Source organism: Colias philodice, chromosome 24, assembly GCF_061535455.1.
Source record: "Colias philodice isolate Cphi_HAF_F1 chromosome 24, ilColPhil1 Martin Lab GWU primary, whole genome shotgun sequence".
NCBI classification, from domain to species: domain Eukaryota; kingdom Metazoa; phylum Arthropoda; class Insecta; order Lepidoptera; family Pieridae; genus Colias; species Colias philodice.
Window position 1 is genome coordinate 1,563,286 of NC_143109.1, and position 25,324 is coordinate 1,588,609.

At 35.8% G+C, this 25,324-nt stretch overlaps 2 protein-coding genes across 2 annotated transcripts in view; one reads left to right on the forward strand and one right to left on the reverse strand.

Moving 5' to 3' along the window:
- Positions 1-14,350, reverse strand: part of LOC149477617 (uncharacterized) — a 59,209-nt gene extending 44,859 nt beyond the window's left edge. Inside the window, exon 1 of the mRNA XM_089710262.1 lies at positions 14,141-14,350. The gene's annotated coding sequence lies outside the window, so the exon portion shown is untranslated. The remainder of the gene's footprint in view (positions 1-14,140) is intronic.
- A 2,025-nt stretch (positions 14,351-16,375) lies between these two features.
- Positions 16,376-19,029, forward strand: LOC149477619 (tubulin alpha chain). Its single transcript, XM_089710445.1, has 3 exons — positions 16,376-16,536; positions 17,458-17,680; positions 17,842-19,029. The coding sequence occupies exons 1-3, from the start codon at positions 16,534-16,536 to the stop codon at positions 18,966-18,968; spliced, it is 1,353 nt and encodes a 450-aa protein (XP_089566571.1). The 5' UTR covers positions 16,376-16,533; the 3' UTR covers positions 18,969-19,029.
- The last annotated feature ends 6,295 nt before the right edge of the window (positions 19,030-25,324 follow it).

Genomic DNA, 25,324 nt, shown 5'->3' on the forward strand with positions numbered 1-25,324 from the left:
CTTTAGCGTATAATTTACGTAATAAAGTTATTCATGTAAGTTATTCATATTGTATAGAATGCCTTAGCAAATGTTCGCCGTGATTACTTAAATGGTCATAACTTTTTTATTTATGAACCGATTGACATGAAATAAACACTAAATGTTAAGTGAAGCTTACCACAATATATTAGTGAAAACCGCATCTAAATCGGATAAGCCGTTTCTGAGATTAGCGTGCACGAACATACAGACAAACAGACAAACAGACAAAAATTTTTTTAACTACAGTTTTGGGTTCAGGATCGATTTAATAATAACACCTGCTAAGTTTTTTTTTAATATTTTCATTGTACAGACATCACTTTTCTACGATTTTATTATATGTATTGATTACAAATTTTACAATCATTTAATATTTACAAAAAAAAAAGGAAACATTCACAGCACATAAGGCAACCTTATCGCTTATCAGCGATCTCTTCCAGGCTGCCCAAGGTAAAGGATAAAGATTGATATTAAATGGGTACACGGGTGGCAATGAAAATAAAGATAAAAGAGAGTAAATAAAATACATATTATATGAATAATAAAAGAAGATATAATACATACTATTATTTTGAAGGAAAAGCTAAATCAGATAAATGTTTATTTAAAAGAGTTTTAAAGGAACTTTTCGAGGAAGCTCGTCTTACAGCTATAGGCAAAGAATTCCAAAGTCTGATAGCGTTTATTACAAAGGATTTACCAAGGAAACTAGTGTGGTGAGAAGGAAAGCTAAGGAGAAGGTTATCAGCGGAACGAAGAGTATAAACACCTGAATCTAGGAAATTAAATTGTTCTTTTAAATAGGAGGGAGAATTGGGATCAAAGAGGATGGAAAATAACAACTTCAACGCATTTGCATTCCGGCGAAGTCTTATAGGAAGCCACTTGAGTTTATTACGAAACTGGGAAACGTGGTCATATTTACGAAGACCGTAAACAAAACGAATGCAGAAATTTTGGAGACGCTCAAGTGTATTTAAATGCTCTTCACTAAGATCAGTGGTACAGGCGTCAGCATAATCAAGGAGCGGAAGAAGTAGGGATTTAGCTAACATAATTTTGGTAGAAATCGGTAAGAAATGCCGTAAACGTCTTAGAGAACTAGCCGCTGCGTAGAGTTTGCGACTTGTCTCTTTTACGTGGTACGACAAAGACAGAGTCGTGTCAAAGTGAACCCCCAGGTTTTTTACAGATTTTTGAAATTCAATGACGGAGCCATCTATATGAACTTTGGGGATGTATGTCCAGTCAATCCGCGAGATTAAATAGGGGCTACCAATGATTATGACTTGGCTTTTGCTTGGGTTAATATTCAGACCGTACCTCTGACTCCAATTCAAAATTCTCTCCAAATCGGTGTTCGTGTTTAAGATTGCGGAGGATAGGTTCTCGAGGGTAGACTGGGTGTATATCTGGAGATCGTCAGCATACATGTGATAGAGAGAAGATAAATTATTAGTTATGGAATTAATAAAAATAGCAAATAGGAGAGGGGACAAAACGCCACCTTGCGGAACGCCTGCAACAACATCACACCAGGACGATGACTTATCCTCCAATAATACATGCTGTCGGCGACCGTGCAAGTAACTGTGAAACCAATCAACCACTGTAGGAGATATGTTAGTTCGTGGATGAAGCCGCAAGTCACAGCTTTGTGTATTGCTTGTTGTATAAATATATTTTGTTTAACTTCACGTTGGATAAGCAAGGTTATCTAATGGGTGCAAGGAACAGGTTTGACTTGATAGCGTGTGTCGAATTTTAAATGCTAAAAATAAGAAATTCGCGAGATTACTTTAGGCTTGCGTGTTGAGGAAATACGGAATCGTATTAGTTTAAACTTTAAACGCTTCGATAATTTTTATGGTTAATTTTAAGTGTTTGTGACCCTGAATACTTAGGTTATAACGTATGCAATTTTAGATAGATTAGACAAACTCGGTTAAATGATGTTATTTACATATCTTATTCTTAGCGTGTATTATATTTTACACGCTATAAAAATCAAGAGAGAGCTGGGTATGGAACCACCACATTTCGTACAAAAACTGAAAACTTTTTACTAAGCTAATCTCCTAGGCTACAAAAATTATAAAATAATATATAGGACTTTCGGGCTATAACATTGCCAATGCAAGCAGAATCGATTAAATCCTCCCTCAATCATACATTCACCTGCACTTGACATTTACAGAACAAAAATCAGTCTAGACACAAATCTATGATGAAACTTCCTGTAGACCCACTTGGCAGCCCCGTACACTAAAAATATCATAGCCACGACATAGAGACACGTCATTTCTAAGAAAACTAATTATAATTTGGCATTATGAATCGCCACGAAATAAACAAAAGAACATCAGCGTTTGATGTTAGAGACGTGTATAAGAGAATTATTTCTAATGGCTTTTAAATGCTAGACGTGGAGTGAATAATAATTAAAGATTTTCAAATATACTATGGGTTAAACTGCTGTTAGAGCATTATTTTTTTTTTTTACTAGAGGGCTTATGTAACGTGATACAATGGTAAATGTTCTAAAATGAAGTAAACTAAACGCTGTTTTGAACTTGCAGGAGAGAAAAAATAAACGTGAATGAAGGTGGTATATATATATATATATATATAGAATTGACCTAAAAATTCAAAAATATCCAAACAGGCAAAAGTGACTAATAAACGCGAAAGAACCGCAAATAAGCGTATGCAATAAACATGATGCAAATAAAAATAAACAGAAATAAGCTTACAGAAACATGACTATTAATTACTTATAATTACTTGTAATATTTTGTTTTGGTAACCATATGACCTAACATTCGAGTCATCACAGGACTTGCTCTTGACACGATTTTGAGAAATAATGACACATTTACAGCTCATGGACCTTCAATATTGTTGAGGATAATAAAAAAAACCCTATTTCGTATACAGCTATAATGTTGTGGGTCACGTAGTCTTTGTTGTCACGTGTTAAAACTTACATAATTGTACCATATTATTTTAATTTCATTCTAGATTGATAGTTTAAATATGTTTATCAGATCTTACTCCTGAAAATTGGTGGCAGTCCTTTTCCGTCTTGAATGCATATATGTACATATATCCACTTTTAGTAAATGTCCATTGTTGTCACAGATTTTAGACGATAAATATTACAACTTTTACAGATGGTATAGCCTATATAATAGAGCTTTTACTACCGAACCACATAATATAATACAGAACTTAAATATTTCCCAATAAAATAAAATAACCAATTCATCGACTATATTTACCTATTCAGTATTCATTAAATACTAGATTATACCCGTACCAAAACGAAAGTGAATTGTATTCTAAACGCGTCTCCTATGATCCATATCGATAAAGCCGGGATGGCGAACCGCCAAGTTTTAATATAGCTGGTCCACTCTGATGTCATACTACTGTTTACATTAAATCCTTCGATTACAATGTTTTAAGTTTACTCATGCAAGTGCGATTGAGATGACTGGCCAATGCAACATGCATTAAGTACGTAAGGAGATAGTAAAAAGAATGGAGTGGTTAAATTCGAAGATCCGTTCAGATTTAAGGGAATTTTGCATAACAAAAATATACATAATAATGATGATGATATAACAACGCTATTTATAGATGAGGTGACAGTTAAATAGATACAAAAATACATGTTCATAGTTTTGAGTGTGCTATGCTAAAACGACATCGCATATTGCTCAATTCTTTATGAGACAAGTCCTCTAGCATTTTGGTCCCTGTGAAACTATCAACTTCAATATTAGTTATTAGATCTTATTCATCTTATGTTCATAACAGAACAAAATTATCGTCGCTCGCAAAATTTCCAAAACGTATGATCTCCATGAGCTCGCATCTTGCATCCTGCCATTTTAATCAGCCCCCCTAGTCAAGTGGCTTTCTGTTAGCGTAGCGTTCAAAAGAATAGACTACGAATGTATGAGATTGACGTAGGCTGTAGATAAACGTATCTACAGGTTAAGTCAATCCCATACATTCGTAGTCTATTCTATTGAACGCTACGCTAACAGAAAGCCACTTGACTAGGGGGGCAGGTCTGTCTGTCTGTCCATGTTCAGAAACTATGTTACTACTATAAATGTCTAGTGCATTTATGCAGTTCTAGGCCATGATGATGATGATGACTGAATGAAACCACAGCTAAAGAGAGCTTTGTAGTGTACAAAACTATACAGCTTTTTGGCAAGCAATTGGCCTTCCTTCTAAACAAGGTATTCAGGAGGAAGGAAAAAGTATGTCTAATACTTAACTATTTTTTTCCTTTTGAGGTACAGCCTTTGTACAGCACACTAGAAAGGTTGATTAAGCGATATGGGCGCCTATGTTTCTCTCTTTTTTCTTTAAATAAAGGATATTGTAGAGTGTACCTCAGAAGTCAGAGGCATAGATTCTTGTAAAATCGTTTATCTAGTCTAAAAATATAAACCCTGTCATACTGCATCTGATAAGTTTACGGAACTAGTGCACTGGTGCCAATCAAATTTGGCAGTGCATCTCGGAAGTGGTCACTATCTAGTTTAATTACAAGGTGTTATTATTGGCCGTCGTCCGTCGTGTACACAATACACATGCCCTCGGTGTTTGAAAACAAAAGTTTGGCTGATTTTGATTTTTTATGAAGTATACCTTTGGCACTTGAAATACTTGTACTTGCTTTTCATATTACCTTATCATTATGTTAAACTGAATTGAGCAATAATTTTTCATTCTCCCTCTCATCTTATTCCGAGCAGCGTCAATTCCAGAATTGATAATATGAAGATGGTATTATGAGTGAGGCAAATATTGTATTTCGTGGTAAACAAATTCATGTGCCTAACAATAATAAAAATTAATCATGCTGTTTATATATTTGTACTTTACATTTGCTACGTCATTGTTTTACGCAAGCTTCGATAAAAGCCTTACGAATTGCACCTTCAAAGTTTCGTGTCATAACAAGGATATTTCGCGTTTCTCAATGAATAACAATTCCAGGAGTTATTCATATAGACCTTGTCCTAATTGCTCATGGCTATTTACGAATTTACTGAGTGTTTCAACCGCAATGTATCATAGTATAGCATAAAATGTACCGTTCAGGGTTTTGTACCAGGAATCCTACTACTTTTACTTACTATAATATATAGTTAACCTAGCAAACTTTATTCTGCCAGGACACCCTTATAAGTTATCACAATCATTTCACAGTTATCATTCAGGGATATACCGAAAATATAGTCTACAATCATCGAGATAGAATGTACTACGTACTAGAGAGGCGATCGCTACTACACTCTCTTTAACACGAGCTAGAGGTAAGAATCACAAGTCACTTTAGTCTGTGTCGGACTGTGCCCCCCGCTTGCCGCGTCAACACGTGTTATTGCTCTGTTCAAAATGCCTTCGTGTTTGCTTAGATATTGTTTTAACAGTTCCCATAATACAAACAAAGCCCGAGGAGTGACTTTTCACCAGTAAGTTTCCTTATTATGAGTAAGTCATGCATTTTACTAATATTGTTATCATTTTGCGAAAAATCACCACGCGTTCTGCGTTTCGCGCCATTTTTCATAGATTAACAGCACAGACGTGACACTATCGATGAGTCTGTTAAAAAAATGTAACTGGATTTTTTTAACTATGTATATACAATATCTACTAGGAAAGATTACCGTGGTGTAGTACCTAAATATTTATACTTTTACCCGACTACGCAAAGTAAAACGGTAGGTTATATTAAGTAATATTTATTTATTTACCTATTTTTATTTATTAAAAAAAGGTTAATCAACAGGTGTTCCAATAGGATTTATAAATTATTATGCACAACAATTACAAATAAACACAACATTCACAGAAACTAATACAGTAAAAGTTCCTTAATCGCGCTTCCTTTATTCGTGTTTTCACTATTCGCGGGTTAAAAAAATGCGACCCAATTTCTATATTCACGACTAAAAATTTTTTTTATTCGCGGATTTAATAAGTACATACATAATAATAAAATTATTCCAATAGGTATCTTACCCAATATCCTTGTCAAATGGACTAATAAGAAAGTAAAATAGATCTTATTACAAGTTTGCCTTGTTCTTAAATGATATCGCCGAGGCCTTTGACACAAGCCGCCTTTGTCGCAAGCCACCTCTGCGGCGATTGATGTTTTTGAGAATGTAAATAAACAGAATGGAAGCAACCTTATAACTCAATAAATAAAGTATATTTTTAAATGTAGTTCCGTTTATAGTAAAGTTACAAAAATTGTGATCGAGTAAGGGGGCGTCCATAAATTACGTGAGGTGTTTTTTAAAATTTTCTGCACCTCCCTCCCCCCCTGGTGAGATGTCGTGAGAATTTATTCAACCCCTCCCCCATCCTCGAATCTCACGTGAGATTTTTCAAAATGTGAGTTTCTTATACGTAAACGCCATCAACATTGAATCATCGTATCCATTTAATTAGGGCTATTATAAACCAATACTCCAAAATTCGATTACATCATGAAGCAAAAACTGATAAAACTATTGATTACTACACAAAACGACAAAAGCTTACTAAATTGATATTATTTAAAGGAAATTAAAATACATAGTTTAATATAAAATCCTCGTTTTATTAATTCCCTAGTATCAGTACCACCAGATAGTACCGAGTAAACAGATTGCACAATGTGTCGCATCTGCACGCATTGCTTAATCTTTGAACTTGAAGCCACGCCTCGCTCGTTCCACACGTACCCCACCACATCGGCCGCGCGCAATGTTTTTGTTTGGAATAACCCCTCTAGTACGTAGTACATTCTATCTCGATGTCTACAATCTATTCTTGTAATCTACCGAACCTACCGAGTGATAAAAATTTGTAAAGATGCTATTGATGATAAAATTTGGAGCTTTGTACAAAAAAAAAGAATATTAAAAGCAAAGTTATCTTTCTTATCGCTAGACAAAGTTATAAAATATTTCATTAACATATTATATTATTTCATTAACATGTTATATTAAATAACAAAAAAGACAACAAATCCTAACTTTTCTTTGTAATTCATACAGAACCCTAATTAGTACAGTTCCGAGCATAGCAAATAAAAATAGAAATGTAGAAACGAAATAAAATAAGTTTCCAAACCTTTTCCGAACCGTCAGTTTCACAGAAAAATAATGACTGGAATAGTCTATGACTGTCTATGATTTGTTGTTGTTACTTTTTTCATTATCAGGCAATGATATTATATATGTCGTGGCCATATCGTAGATTTGCTCATTTCATGAAATGGCCAACATAGTTTGGCCAGATCGTTAAATCGTCAACGTTTCACGATTTGGTCATCGACATTTGGCCAGATCGTATAAAATATCTTAGAGAGTCCATAAAACATTAAAAAATTCAGAATATTTTAAGAACTTGTTTATTGTCATTTAAGTTAGTGCCGTGGTAGCACCGGCGAATACCAGAAGCGAATGGTTTTTTCAATAGAAAACAGTTAGGTTAGGTTAGGTTAGACTTAAACAACGCACGAGCCGAGCGAGCAAAGCGAGCGTGCCGCGGCAGCGGCCGGCGAGTGCCAGAAGCGAATCGCTTTTTAAAAAAGAAACAAAAATGATCACATTTCGTGAAATGGCCATCCACGTTTGTCCATCCAAATGTGGATGACCAAATCGTGAAACGTTGTCGATTTAACGATCTGGCCAAACTAAATTGGCCATTTCATGAAATTAGCAAATCTACGATATGGCCACGACATATACATAATATACAATTGTTATCAGGTTATTTTTAACTTTAACATTATTTAACTTGCTTGAATTAATTGAAAAAGTTGGTTGTGTGGATAGCCCATAGCTCCACTATGGATCCTAATAGTTACTACTGAAAAGTATTTTTCTCCATATCCTTCTCCTCTCCTCCATTATATAACGAAACAATTAAACAATATTAAGGTGTTAACATTAAGTAGGTATATGTATATCTCATTTTATGTCGCTAAGATAGTGCAAGGCTATATGCTTTATTTAGTCCTAGATTTGGAGTTAAAATAGTTAGGAATTTTAATTTATTTAATCTTAAAATATTTTTTCAGTTAGATTGTTAAAGTTCATATTATAAGATGAGCTTTTGCGTTAATATTGTCCTTGATCGTATGTGTAAGTATGTGTGACCTAATGGGCTATGTAGGTATCAGTGTGGGTTTGTATACAATATCTACATAGGTACGTAACGTAATGGCACCGAATTCCGACCACTGATTGATACGGCTAAATGAATCCTTTAAAAGATAAATTAAATACTCTAGAGGTCATAAGAAAAAATGATATTATGAAAGATTACGAACTTATATTTTAAAATATGCACATAATTGTATTTCATAATGGCTTTTTATTACTTAAATTTGGATTTTAACTGTCACGACTGGAAATTAACTGAAAGCACCATTTTCCGACCGACTGAGTACAAATACACGTGTTTCCGACCACTGAGTAGCTAGATTCCGACCAGCCAAATATTTTCTACTAAAATCAACTTTATGATAATAGAAATACAATGGAAATTCGTAAAAACCCGTTTCGTCTTTTCACTGCATCACGCGTGGACCGATTTCGATAATTCTTTTTTTATTATGTATATTACTTGAAGTACGAGGATGGTTCTTATGGAGAGATATTTTAAATATGTACCACGGGCGAAGCCGGGGCGGACCGCTAGTTTTAAATAATATTTGAGCATTTATTATAATAACAAAAACTAACTCTATGTTAGACTGTAGTATTTCACTGGTCATCCACACTAATTTAGAATGTCCCATTGACTACTTTGCCCAATTCTAAAATCCATTTCACCAAAAGTATTATTTCAGCTAATGAGAATACTTCAGCCTCTTTTTTATCACTCATGATGATGACCTGAAATAAACGCATGCAATTTCACTCAAGCACAGCGCAAGCAAAAGCAACCCAGTTGGACGGAAACAGGGAAATAAATCGCACCTAGATTCCGACCAAACCTACATTTGCGTAATAAAGCCTCTAAACCGAAATTGATATTCATTTTTAGTTCATTTCTATTTCATATGTACACTTATAAAGATATCACAATTTCGTAGTTATGCAATTATGTGTCATAAACGTAAAATATAGGGTTTTTAAACCAGACCGGTCTTTGTAAATGAATAACAAAAAAATCAAAAAAGAGTGTCAGAGGCTGGTTCACACTTTGATTAGTGCGAGTGCAGGTGATGAGTAGTACTACGTGTGGACAGCGACTGTTTAGTGCGAGTGTTTAGTAGGCTGTGTAGTAAAGTGAATAGAAGCGTGTTCTATTTTTTTGCGAGTGGACTGCGAGTAGCCACGTCCCGCGCGCCCTCCCTTCCCCCTCACTCGCAGCGTGCCTGCACTCGCACTAATCACCTGCACTCGCAGTCAATTGGACACTACTCGCACTACACACCTGCACTCGCACTAATCACCTGCACTCGCAGTCAATTGGACACTACTCGCACTACACACCTGCACTCGCACTAATCACCTGCACTCACACTAATCAAAGTGTGAACCAGCCATATTACAAATAATCCATTAAAGTTAGTATTGGTCGCATACAGGTGTTGTATTTAAGCATAGCGTTTAGAATAAATAACTTAATACGAAACCTCCACAAAACAACATGCATAATAGAAAATTACCTTCTTTTAAAAAGTGCGAAATTCCTTTTACCGACCGATTCGGTCGGATTTCGGAATGTTGTTATTTTGACAAGCTCCTCATTCCGTCCATAATTATTTGTCCAAAAAAACCTATAAAAATACGCTATCTTGGCATGTATATTTTAAAATTAATAATTTAAAATACCAATAAAACGTTTAAAGTAAATTAACCACAAACTTACCAGAGTATTTAGCGTAAAAATCCAAATGTTTATTTTCACCGTTTTATGTTTTTTTCGCATTCAATCCAATACAAACTACACCCTCGCCTAGCTTTTCTTGGATTGACGAAATGTCGGTTAAAATTTGAAACCCAATTTTGGACAGATGACGTACGATAAGTGATTGGATCGAAAGCCTTCAGTTTCACGAATGTCGCGCGTATTTTAAACGTTTTATCAAATAAAAATCAAAATGGTCGGATAGAGGAGGCTAGTCGGAAACCGGTGCCGTTACCAGAGGCGGCTCGCCCTAAGGAGCGCTGGTGCAGTGAACTCCCATAAATAATTATAATAAAATCATACTCCTTAATTTCATTATTAATATTAATTATTACTATTTAAAATCAATCGTAATCGTAAAAAACTAGTGTCAATACCAATGAATATATCCATCATTCCATCATTCCATACACCTGAATAATACTGTATTATACAGTAACGCGCGAAGCGGAGCGCTCACGATTGCGCTCCAATGAAAAAATATTTAGTACATTTCCTTATACGAAATCCAATAGGAGTGAAAGAGAGGGTTTGCCAGTGCCCTGCGCGCGTGAAACAGAAGATTTTCTATGGAAAAATAGCAAAATTCGGAGCGCCGCTCCCGCAAACGTTGCCGGTTCGTTTTTACCGCCGCGGCCGCGCCCGTACACAGGACAGCGATGTTGCCACTCTCTATATTATAAACAAACACTCGACTTTCGAGTCAACTTCAATGCACGCGCGCGAATGCAAATTCGGGAATTTTCTAATTAAAATCATAAGATACGTGTTGAAATAGTCTGTAGTTATCAGTATTACTTGTGAGTGTGAAAATGAACAATTATAATGTGGCGTTCATTAAAAAGTGTGTTAAAACGTTACAAATTCGGCTTGAATTGAAAGCTAAGGGACTGCCACGGCCTGAACTTGACCTTACGCAAAAATGTACGACAAAAACGAAAACATATACGCGTGTGTTTAAATCCGAACAATATTATGTGAAAACACCGTGGTTGTGTGGTTGTGATGAAAGCAACAACAGACATTTACGAATGTCTTGTCGCTTTAAGTTATAGATATTTTTGTATTTATAAGTAATTTTTTTGATAAATGTACTGCTTTACACCATGTATTTTCAGTGTTTTATTTCAAGTGAACACCCATAAAATTTTGTCACGAGCCGCCTCTGGCCGTTACGTTATGTGATTTTTTTAAATGTTCAAACGTTAAAATATTAATAAAATATTGCTCAATACATTTCTTCTTTTTTTAATTCTCAGCAAAAAAGTTCTTGTAAATAAGCATTCTGACTGAATTTTTAGATTTGTCGCTACATATTTACTTTTTATTTCGTATAAACTTAAAAGTATTAATAGTTAAATAATATACAATACTAATTTAGCACACACATTGCAAATGTTATCACCATAGTTACTCGCTCTATAAAATAACTTGATATAGTTATGTATTTAACAAAAAAACTTGCCTTGAAATGGCCTTGAAGGTACCTATAACTATAATATGTATATGTCGTGGCCATATCGTAGATTTGCTCATTTCATGATATGATCGATCATTTCACGAAATGGTCGCATTTCATGAAATGGCCAACATAGTTTGATCAGATCGTTAAATCGTCAACGTTTCACGATTTGGCCATCCACATTTGGCCAGATCGTATAAAATATAAAGATGTCCATAAAATATTAAAATTCAGAATATTCTAAAAACTTGTTTAATGTCATTTAAGTTAGAGCCGCAGCAGCGGCCGGCGAATGCCAGAAGCGAATCGTTTTTGCAATAAAAAACAGTTAGGTTAGGTTAGGTTAGACTTTGATAAACAACGCACGAGCCGAGCGAGCAAAGCGAGCGTGCCGCGGCAGCGGCCGGCGAGTGCCAGAAGCGGATTTAAGACGCATTTTTTCTTCAATACATAAGATATCCACATTTTCCATAGTACTCGAACCGTCGTAAATTCTTTGCTATGACTTTCTTCATATTGTTATTAAACGAATTATGAAGTTTTTAACTGCGAATAATTAAATTTTCGCCAGCGGCCGCCATCTTATCACATAAACACAGAGCTTGCAGCGCCTCTACCAATGATTAATGTAACTATTTTACGATATGATCAAATAATTTTGATCATTTCATGAAAAAACCGCGCGTTTAGTTGGCCATATCGTGAAACGATTTCTTATCATTGATCTGCTCAAGCCACATCATGATGTGACCAAACTAAATTGGCCATTTCACGAAATGCGACCATTTCGTGAAATGGCCAATCATATCATGAAATGAGCAAATTTACGATATGGCCACGACATATACAAAACAAAAAGTTAACACGTTCGCTGCATTACGAGATCTATCAGATCCCTTGCAGGACTTTTGTTTTGTGCGTTGAATATAATCGTGTTTTTTCACTCCTTGCGGGAGGGTCTAACTTATAAAGTTCTTTAAGTATGAGTAGGACAAATATACATATTTGCTTCCTACTAAAAGTTGAGTTCAATAACATTAAAAAATAAATTAGAGACGGATTAGGTCCCTAACGCACAGTACTGTAATTATATTCATTCCTTGCGTTAGGAGATATGTCGGTACTCGTGGAAACGTAGGCCTCGTAGACGCAAGAGAGGGAGGGTAGGCGGCGCGGGCGCTGCTTGATTCGGTTTAGTGTTGTCCTAGCATCGATGTGGGAGCTCGCTCGTTTTGGAAATAATACTCGCGTATCTAGGTGTTGCTTATTTTTTTATAAACAATGAGTTCTTTTAAAAGAAAAAAGTGTAAAAAATCTATTTATTTTGGTGAGATTTCTAACAAACTCAAGCTCAAACATTTATTTATTCAATTAGACTTCTTCTACAAGCACTTTTGAAATGCCATTACATATTTTTAACATTTACCACCGATTCGGAAAGCAGTATCTACGGAGAAGAACAAAAAATCAAAGCCGGATTATACTGCTGCATCGTCCAGTATAATAAAAATTTTGGAAAATGTTCGGAAAACGAATTGTTACCATATGCGCGCAATGCAAGCAATCAATTTGCTTACCATGTTTTAATGAAAAACACTTTGCATAATTAATTAAACTATAATATTTCAATCGACAACTGACATTCCCATCACTACTTACTACACATATTGAACTATCTTCGGTTGCGGTACGAGATGCAATAGATATCTAATTTCTTTTTGGTATTTGTAGTTTATTCAAATGTCATAACTGCGTGCGAACCTAGCAAAATATAAAACAATAGACTATCTTTCATCCACAAAAACTTCAAAGTATATGTCATTGTTTTCTGGAAGATATAAATTATTTTCAAAACTGTATCTTTAGGAGACTGATTAGGTCTCAAACGCACCAAAGGGTGGATAAGTTTCGAGATCTTTTAGGTCTCCAAAGCACCAGCTGAAAGTTCTTTGATAATGATGTCGCAGTGAACGTGTTAAAAGAACCTGTAATGTATGGGAAAAATAATGTGAATTTGCTTGAAAATAGTCTGTTGTACAATATTGCAACTTCAATAACATTTTATATTTAATTATACTGGGCTCATCTCTTCAGCAACACAAGCAAAGACATGAAGTTATTTCATACCTAGTTGGTACACAAAATAAATTATAATATAAGATCAACAACAGGCCATACATTTAAGAATTTAAAAAGTAATAGGAACATAATTCGAGCTTTTAATAGTGCCATCTTGGACTTAATTTTTAAAAGAAGCAAAACTGCGAGAGCGAAATTAAAAAATAAATAAATACGTGTTTAAAGAAACTGTTGCGCATTTAAAACAAATCAGATAGAGAACAAATTTGAAATTAGAATGTTGTGCAAAATCATCGGCGTAAACTAAACCGATAAGTATTCAGATATTATCCATGAATATGTTTAGAAAGTAAACTCGTTATCATAATAATAACAAACACTGATACAATACTTCGCTAAAACCTACTTTCAACTCAGCCCAAGGCGAGTCTAGATTCTACAAGATCCTAGGCACTATAAGGCCACTCCATATCCGAGAAAATAACGGAGATCAAACGAACGGAGACCTTAAATGGATACAAGTTACTTTGTTTTTCACCAAAGAAAATTCAGTACAGATGTATGTACTTAAACCTGTAAGTAAATGCCAAAAAATATACATGCATATAAAAATTAATGACTTACAATTTTATAGCGCGCTGTCTGAAATAAATGAAAAATCCACACTTCACACACAATTGTAACTATTAAATGCACTAATAAAACAGTGTTAACATTATTATAACAATAATCGAAGGTCGCCTATTTTTGGAATCCCGTACGTTTTTAAAAATTCGTAGATTCGAAAGCGCACATCCTATAACGTTCGCGCGCGGAATGATATTTTAGCGCGCATACGCAACCCGCACTTGTGGAACCGCTTGAACCTGCGCGGGAAACGTAAGCGGAAATAAACAGTCACGATATATATATCTCACTCGCTTCCACAAAAACTATGTACTTTTATATTTTACAATTACTTTTACAATAGATAAGTAATAAATAATCATTTAATTACGGAATAAAAAATAAGCTAAGTTTATAATTTATTGAAACCTGTGATTGAAACAATGATAAAAACTGTCGAATTTACAAAATTTAATAATATTCTTTTCTATCTTTATAATAGATGGCGCTTTTTGCGTACCTAACATTCCTATCATTTCCCTTTTAAATTTTAAACTATGCTAGTTAGCAAGCGATCTAAAAGATGGCGTTGAATACAATTTGTGAAATTGGATTTAAGAAAATATTATGTACCTATTTTTATTTTTATTACTTTTTGAATCATCTAAATAAAATATATAAATTCTAACACATACGTAACAACATAATATGAATTTGAAAAGCAAATAATAGAAATATTTTTATTAAAGGTGGGTGTTTTTTCTGATTCCTGTTGTTATCGTTGACGTAATCTTATTATTTTCTAGTTTAAATAAATTTTAAGTTTTAATGTTATTCGTTTCAATTGAATTTAAATACTCAATTCTATTATTGTCGTGAAAAACATAACCAAAAAAGTCTCAAAAAAAGTCCAGACGGTGCCGATCTCAGAGGTGCCGATCGATATGTGTGCAAAAGTATAATTGCCGCAGCTGTAGTCTGTACTTAACTACTTACTCAACAAAGACATTGCAGTGATGTATTACTCCTTGTTATCGATAAATGATTTATTTTATACATTATTTCGTGGTACAATTATTTCTTTCGACAATTTCTTCTTGAAAGAACTGAATAGTTTACAATTAATAAGAATTTTGAAAGCAGGTATATTTTAATCTATTATCCTAAATCTACCATCAGATCATTACGCATTTGTATCATGTCAAGGTAATTTAGTTTATGTCGATACATTTTGTTTGCAGAGGAGTAGTGAAATAATGATTATGGATCCATAATTTAGTTTTTTCTCTCCAGGTACACGCTGTTATTACTAATTGTATGCGATCCTACATTATCAAGCTATTTACGCGACAGAGGGTTACATGAAATTATTTTAAATCAAACTAAGATGTACGTTGTAGCCACGTTAATCAAACGTAAACCTCGTAATTAAATGACATGAGAAAAAATATTGATGATTATGTTTGGAAAGCAAGAACACAGTTTCTAATTTTCGTTCCGCACAGAAAGTTTACAGTTTTGATATTACCATTTACTTTGTTTATAAAATTCACAATATTAATATTCTAATATAAAATTTAGAAATATTTAAATGTTTTGATATTAATTATTGTTTGTTTTATCATAATTATGTACACACTTACACAATAAATTAATGTCCTACTTATTATATTAAATTTTAAACAGGTCGATTTTATTATTGTGATTATTAGATAATCTCAATACGTATGTCATTAATTCATTATATTAATTAATCGTATTACTGTAGTAAACTTAAGGAATGAAACTTCCTGTTGTAATTTTATTAAACATAATATTGTATACTATTAAAATTATATTATGGGTTATCTATCAATCATTTACTGATAAAAACGGTTATTTTATTAAATTATTGCCATTTTTATTGCCTTATTCAAAATAAGTTGATTATTTTTTTTATTACTGAATATTAATTATTGATGTACCCAATGGATTATTTAATTCTTTGATACATTGTAGTATTTCTTGAGTGAACTTTAGTAAAAAATTGCGAAATATACATTGAATAATTTATATTTAACATGGATTTTCTTGAAATTTTGGTTTTACCATGCAAGAAATATCGATATCGATCTTGAATACTGTTTACATCACTTAGCCGTGTATGAATCAGCAGCCCACATATTCCCGCAATGGTGAGATAATGCAGCTTTCTTCGCATTGGTCGATACTGCTCTGCGGCACTGAATCCACCAATCAGAGTTGAGGAAGCGAGGCGTCGAACCCCCGCAAACCCATGACTATATAAGTTCTCGTAACGGAAAATTCGACGTTATTAACCGTTTGGCAACCCTCTTAACCGGTACGCTGAACGTCGACTGACATTAATTTATTAATTTATTTCTACGTTAGTTCAAGCAAACTACTTCAAAATGGTAAGTTTCAGTTATTTCTTATTTTTACATTTCATTTCAGTATATTTTCTCGCTATTTTGTTAGTTTTAACACGAAATGAAATGCCGGGTGGATGCGCCATCTTGTCGGCATTTTGTACATGAGGCCGGGTGTGGCATTCTTAATTTGAAAATAACTTCTATCATTGATTCTTTGTATTCTATTCTTAATTTCTGTCTTTGTATCATTTGTTTTTCAAATTATAATTAGAACTACAAGTACATTCAATTTGTTTTCTGTCGGTAATCTAGTAACGTCACTAACATGAGCTTACGGTTGCTAATATTGAACTGTTTCAAATATCTTAAGTATTACAAATATTATTCTTCTTCTTGATTTTCTAAGCTCGTAATATTATTTTATTTAGATAGATTTTTAGTAAATTTTTTATTCTAACACTAGGCGTCGGTCGCTGACGTGTTCCGACCTCATTCAAGGTTGATGTCATCATAAGTTATTGATTTACTCTTTGTCGCTTAATTTCGGTGTAAATACTAAATTTCAAGAAAGTTCGATACAATATAACAATTTGACTCGCGTTAAAAAATGAGGTCGTACTTTCTCGACTTTCTCTGCACTTCACCATGATTGAAAGAGGTGATTGACCTATCCCGTTATCTCATGGGATTATCTCTCATTGAACAATGAAGTATTTACTTGCTACCTAGATAAGAATTTAAGAAATGGGGTAATATTAACGATATTTTTTTTGAGAATTTTGTTTTTTTTTTTAATTTCCTTATTTCATGCTATTAACGTTTATCTTACTAAAATCTTCGGTTTTTACCAATGTACACAGAAATTATACACAAATGATTGAGAATAAAGCGTTTAATCAATAAAAATAAAGGTATTCATTCACATCATATTCCATCCATCTAATAAAAACTCTTGTTCTACAGCGTGAGTGCATCTCAGTACACGTTGGCCAAGCCGGTGTCCAAATCGGTAATGCCTGCTGGGAGCTCTATTGCCTGGAGCACGGCATCCAGCCTGATGGTCAGATGCCCACTGACAAGACAATTGGCGGTGGAGATGACTCGTTCAACACCTTCTTCAGCGAGACCGGCGCCGGCAAGCACGTGCCCCGTGCCGTGTTTGTCGACTTGGAACCTACTGTAGTTGGTGAGTTTGAACTTACAGATCTCAAGATAGTTAGAATTTTACATAAATATTAATTTCACACATAATTTGTTCAAGAAATCAAATTTACAGTACATTCAGTCATATTGAGCTTCAAAATGAAAATTGAAATGGTATCTAACATTGTTTATTTTTGTTCACAGACGAGGTTCGCACAGGCACTTATAGGCAGTTGTTTCATCCAGAACAGCTTATCACTGGTAAGGAAGACGCTGCCAATAACTATGCCCGTGGACATTACACAATCGGCAAGGAAATTGTTGACCTAGTCCTCGACCGCATCCGAAAGCTCGCTGACCAGTGCACCGGGCTCCAGGGCTTCCTAATCTTCCACTCCTTCGGAGGTGGTACCGGTTCCGGTTTCACCTCCCTGCTCATGGAGCGTCTCTCAGTGGACTACGGAAAGAAGTCCAAGCTTGAGTTCGCTATCTACCCGGCCCCGCAGGTCTCTACCGCTGTCGTCGAACCGTACAACTCCATCCTCACCACCCACACCACCTTGGAGCACTCCGACTGCGCGTTCATGGTCGACAACGAGGCCATCTACGACATCTGCAGACGCAACCTCGACATTGAACGCCCAACCTACACCAACTTGAACAGACTGATCGGCCAAATCGTATCCTCGATCACCGCCTCCCTGCGTTTCGACGGCGCACTCAACGTCGATCTAACAGAGTTCCAGACCAACTTGGTGCCCTACCCCCGTATCCACTTCCCCTTGGTGACCTACGCGCCCGTCATCTCCGCCGAGAAGGCGTACCATGAACAACTCTCCGTCGCCGAGATCACAAACGCTTGCTTCGAGCCCGCCAACCAGATGGTGAAATGCGACCCGCGTCACGGCAAATACATGGCCTGCTGCATGTTGTACCGTGGAGACGTCGTGCCCAAGGACGTAAACGCTGCCATCGCCACCATCAAGACCAAGCGTACCATCCAGTTCGTGGACTGGTGTCCCACCGGTTTCAAGGTCGGCATCAACTACCAACCCCCAACTGTTGTGCCCGGCGGCGATCTCGCCAAGGTGCAGCGCGCTGTGTGCATGTTGTCCAACACCACGGCCATCGCCGAGGCCTGGGCTCGTCTCGACCACAAGTTCGACCTGATGTACGCCAAGCGCGCCTTCGTGCACTGGTACGTCGGTGAGGGTATGGAGGAGGGTGAGTTCTCCGAGGCTCGCGAGGACTTGGCCGCCCTCGAGAAGGACTACGAAGAAGTCGGCATGGACTCCGCTGAGGGTGAAGGCGAGGGTGCTGAAGAATATTAAGTTAAAGTTCAAAGCATTCCGCACTCAATTTCAATGAGAAATAAATACTAAATGTGATGTACACTTTCGTTTCCTTTACAAGTTCCTACAACAAATCAACTTATTGACGTACAATAAGAAGATATCAATATATTTATTTCCCATGATCAGAATATTATAAATATGTCATTAGTCATCATTGTCATTACAACAAAAACTTAAAACCTTTTTAACTTAGTTAAAACTTTAAAAGCTAATTTTTATCTATTAATTAGGCACCTTCTACCTAGGTATGTACCTACTACCTACTTGTTTTGTATATGTTAAGCTGGGTATCGACTTCGCGCTCCTGGCGCGCGCGCCATGAATGACCGCGCCGAGAGTGCGTTCCGCGGAGCGCGTTCCAAATAATTGAAGTATATCAACTAAGCGCGCCTGGCGCGCGTGGCAACTGTTCCAGTGTTTGACCGTTCATCATGGAAGCTAGTCGTGTACGAGCAGCAGCAGCATTTTTTTCTTTAACTCCGGCACAGGGACTCCCATTTCACTACTGATTTCCCTCCAACCAATAAATCGCTTAGAGAAGATCTCTAAGCGATTTATTATGATACGAAGAAATTTTACTGTTCCACGAAACTTCTTTCGTACCATATAGCTGAATTAATTTACGGCAACTTTGGTTATCCATAATAATTATTACTCGGAGCGCAACAAACACAAAAAATACGACAAACCCGTCTCCATTGGCGCGCGCGCCACGTTTGATGCGCGGTAAAAAACCGACACCCGACGGAACGGACCGCTCCGCGTTCGACCGCTCCAACGAACATTTTGGCGCGCGTTCCAGACTGGTATCCATTTCACGCGGCTGGAGCGCGCGCCAATGTTCGACCTCTTGGAGCGCGAAGTCGATACTCACCTTAATTGGCGCTAGATTTTCATTTATGAATTAGTTTTTGAAAAGGCTGGTACTTATCTATTGATTTCCGCGTATCTCAGATGTCAATGACAAAGATTTTTTTATTCTGCCTGGAATACAAAACAAAGCTGCAAAATTACATTGAGCTATTATTACTACGTAGCCGTAGGTAGGTAGGTAGTAATAGTATCTCAATGCAAAATTAAGCTATTTTAAAATATAGGTAATATTGAAACTACCTTCTAAATAATTGAAATACATAGGTTTGTACTTAACTTGTATATACCTATGTAGTATGTATACCTCGTAGCCGGTAGCCAAATAAAACAAGTAGGTACCTAGTTTTCAGAAGATTGTGCTTATAACCAGTACCTATAAATGGCAAAGTACACGCGTAGTATGTAGGTTAAACATCGATTAATAAAAAGTTGAAATTACTCCAGCTTAATTAGCATAATTGTGTCATACCGCGTCGAACCATATATGGTCATGTCAGAAATGATGTCACTCCGCCCACTTTACAAGTCCTCGTAGGATGCATACAAGGTTAAAAACTTGGTTTACTGGTTATGACGTGGTTTCTTATGATCGCTATTTATTTATAATAGGTCATTGTAAAGTTGTGGTTTAGTAAACAGGGAAATTAATCAAAATTCATGCTAACTACCTAACTATGTAGCCTGTACATGTTATAAATAACAATTATATTTCACATTAAGCCGGGTATCCACTTAGGTTCGCCGTGGTTTGCGAACGCGCCCGCTCCGCAAACCAAACATAATGGATACGTCGTGATCGCGGAGCGCGACTGGAGCACGATCGGAGCACGGCGGAGCGCTCCGGAAGCGGTTTTTTGCGCGAACTCAAAGGGGAGCGCAGTTTGTTCGTGGACGCGAGCGTGTGTTTGTTAAGTTCGCGAACATGGAGTGGTCCGATGAAATGATGAATAATACATAATACAAATATTATAAAGAGGAAAGGTTTGATTTTTTGTTTGTTTGTTTGTTTGTATGAATTGAATAGGCTCCGAAACTACTTGGCAGATTTGAAAAATTCTTTCACTGTTGGAAAGCTACATCATTTCTGAGTGACATAGGCTAGGTTTTATCCCGGAAATCCCACGGGAACGGGAACTATGCGGGTTTTTTTTTGAAAACGCGGGCGAAGCCGCAGGCGGAAAGCTAGTGATGAATATATGCATTATTTCTTCTTCCCTTATTCATATTACCTTGCCAAAATTGAGGAGGTTGTTTGTATTCCATCACAATATATGTATCAAAATATAAGCTGTACTTCCTACTAATTCTGGAGGCGGCATGTTTGCACATACCGATACCACAGTATTACAATATTATTTCCTACAGTAAGGAATCGCCTTTGATGTCGCGCGATGCCGCCGCCAGCGTAGGTACTTACGCTGCCACACGAAAATACGCTAGGGTTGCAACAAATGGGAAATAAAACAATTGTGATTATTAATATTATGATGAAATCATTTATTCATATGTACATTCAAAATAATTGCGATTATTAAATCTGATGTAATTATTTGTTCATAAATATATAATTATAGATATTGCACTGCTAAATATTATTTACGTGGACACTTTATTTTTGGATGTTCTTAATTGTATATTATAATTTATAACATTTAACTAAGTAATGCATTCGCATTGGGATGTACAATCTGATTAGAAAATAATGAGGACAACATATACATAGCTTTGATTTTAATTCAACAGATACAATTAGGTAATACAATCTTTCTGAAATATTGTTTCCTTCTGGGATTTCAATGTAGATTTACATCCGTAAACGGAACAGTTTGTGCGCGCCATAATAGAATATGTAAGTACCTTTGTATAATAAAATTATTACACAAAAAATACGACTGCGTCGTCCTTTCGCGATAGGTAAAGCAATCTCAGCGTGATTGCTTTACGCGGCCCGCGTCGCCCGACCCCCGCCAGTTCCCCTCCGTTTCTCTGCACAAGTACATTCGTCGCACTACTGTAGGATGGTAATACTGTGCCGATACCGTCTGTCGTGTCCGGAGCGCGGAATTTAGCGCTCCGACAGGAGCACTGATGTTGCAGCCTAAGTGTGTACACTGTACACGTTCACGTTCGCGGAGCACACAGTGTTCGCAATCCACGGCGAACCTAAGTGGATACCCGGCTTTACATTATTACGTATACCTACTTTGATTTTAGCTTTATATTTATTATTCTATTCTATGATCGATCCAAGTAAAACTTACTGCTACCACAGACTAATAATAATATACTACGTATGTACAACTGCTACTATGTCATTGAGGTAATATTAGTACGTAGTACATAGTAACTCTGTGGTAACTCATTGTACTATGTACTAGTATAGGATTATTTTATATTGTAGTTATTAGGGGTGCATCCGATACCGATACCGATACCGATATATCGGCGATACTTTGGGTTAGCCGATATATCGGTATCGACGATATTTTTATGACCGATTCAACGATACTTTTTAATTTAAAAAAGTAGTGTAAACGAGCGTGTTGTCTCGTCTATTCCGTTGCAAACGAGGCATGAACTATGCTCGGGGAAACCCCGCGCTTGTGAATGTGTTGTTGAGTTGTCCCAATATATCGAGAGATGCAGATCCATTCGTTTTCTGGCGCAATTACGTTTTATACCCAAATTTTTGTTTAAAAAAATTGCGCAGAAGTACTTTAGTTTCCAAATGAGTTCTGTTGCATCTGAGAGACTATTTTCCAGCGCAGGTCTCATTCAAACAGACTTGCGAAATCGCCTTTCTCCGCAAAACTTAAGATCACTTTGTTTTTTAAACAAAAATCCTATCAATGTTAATTCTAATTACTAAAATTTTTATTGCCTAATAATTAACCTATGTCTCTACTTTTTATATTAATAAAAGAAAAATCTGACTTGTGATTTATCTATTATACCTTCATTTTTGAATTCACAGTAAGCGTATCGGTATCGGTATCGCCGATATTTTTATAAAAATATCGGTATCGGTATCGTATCGGCGAAAAGGCGTATCGATGCATCCCTAGTAGTTATATGAATAGGTAATATTAACTGTGATAATATACATATACAAAATATACATATTGTCATTATTTGGATAGGTAATATGGTGGAGAATAATTTAAATTTAAATGATTTAAAAGTATAAAGTTCGGTGCGTATCTCCGTAGGTGTATTTTTTTTTTTATTACTACCCACGTTGTTATTATCAAGCCTACGTGAGTTGTTTACTAGTTACTACCTATATGAAAAAAAAAAAGACGTGTGGCACTCGGGGACTGCCGCGGTAAAGCTATTGCATAGCATGCCTTCAAGCCACACCTCCGTGTCCGTCGGAGTGGGGAGCGTGAGGTTTTTCGTTACGGAATTTCTGGATTCGGTCCCCGCGCTCAAGGCCCGCGATAGAAGCTATGCAATAGCTTAATATAAATTTCTTTTGGAGTCGGTATACTTTCGAAAACCGCGACCGTTCAATCCCGTGCCCGTGTAGGTATAGCATACCTACCTACATGAATTTTTGTCTGTCTACCTGCTTTCGACTTTTCGACAATAATATGTAATTCGATATTCAATAATCATATTATGATAGCCACACTAAATTTTATTCGTACCTACTAGTAACTATTCTGTGGTACCACATAATATTAAATATATTGTTGTTTCTGTTTTCTCGAGTTTATTATAAGCATTTTATGTGTGACAAAACTAGGATAAAAAAAAACTCAATATGTAGCGATTATCGATAAAATTTTCATACATTTCTTATATGGCTCGTTTTAATAAACTTAAATTGTGCTTTTTCCAAGTGCAGTCTGCACCGTCGCGTTATTTTTAACGCGACCGACGATCGCGATGTTTAGAACTAAAGTACGTTGAACCCACGCTTAATTATAAACTTGTCATGCTATCGAACTTTACAGCTGAATTTCAGTTATGATATTTTTCAAAAAATGATGAGCTGAGAGGATAAATAACTCGTTAGAACTTTCTGTAGTAGGTAAATGATAGTAACTAAGTTACCTAATTTTCTTTTTTAATTATTATTTGTTGCCTATTAGATATTGTAATACTGTGCTATGGTCATAGGTGAAGCAATGGGCAATTATATCACTACCTGTGTTGCTAAAATTAAAAAAAAAAAATACAAATTTTTTTTCATTACAAATTTTTATTGCAATAGCAACCCTGAGACAGGAAGTGTGTGCTGCTTTAAACATCGAAATATCTTAGAGGATTGTTTAAAAATAGAGCCGTGTGGAATCTTTCATACTACATGTATTGGATTAAGTAGGATGATTATAAAATAAAAAAGAGTTGGAAAGGGCAGCATAGTTACTTTCATTTGGATATGTGTACATATAGGTACCTACCTATCATAAAAGCATGACATAAAAATAGTGTTAGTTTAGTGTGGTACCTACACACTACACAACAGTTATAAACTCAAAAACTGATTTCTGGTTCGTTGGATTTGTCTCCGCTCGTTTGAAAAATGAACCATAAAAATCTCCGGGTGAAGACGGAAGCAACAGCTAGTAGGTATAAATAATAAAGCTAGCACTAAGCTATAGTATAACGGATAACCAAATGATATATAGCCTTCCTCGATACATGGGCTATCTAACACCGAAAGAATTTTTCTAATCGGACCAGTAGTTCCTGATATTAGCGCATTCAAACAAACAAATAAACAAACTCTTCAGCTTTATAATAGCACATTAGTATAAGTATACTGTATAAGTGTATAGATATGCAAAAGTTTGTCTGTTGGATTGTTACTCCTTCACGCAAAAATTTTCATGAAATTGGGCACACACATAATGGGTAACTTTGATAGTTTTTATCCCGAAAATCCTACGGGAACGGCAACTTTGCGGGTTTTTTCTTGACTATGCGGGCGAAGCTGCGGCCGAAAAGTTAGGTATTATTAGGTAAATGGTAAGTGTTTGTGTTTGTTGACTTTGTTCGATTAACACAAAGCTGAAACCACAACATGTATTGCTTTGTAATGATGACGTAATGAACGGAATAAAACATGATTTCAAGAACAGCGTCACTTTGTTGTTGAAATGTAAACGCATGTTTTGACATCTCTTCTAAGCAACTAAATAACAGCAGCTAAACAAATAATACATAAATTCAACATCAACTAATACATAGATGGTATGTAATTACTTAAACAATACAATGAAAGTTTATAATAATTTAAATTAGTTTGCTCCGGCCTATTCGAAATCACGAAATGGCTGAACAGATTTTGACGAAACTTTTTTTTCACGTCATAACTCATAACATTTTAGATAGTTAAGAGTAAGATATTTATTGTCTATTGCGCTGCTCTAAGAAGATTTCCCCATAAATTGATTGTATGTTTGATATCAACCCTTATCAATTGATAAGCGATGGCTCACTTTCAGGCG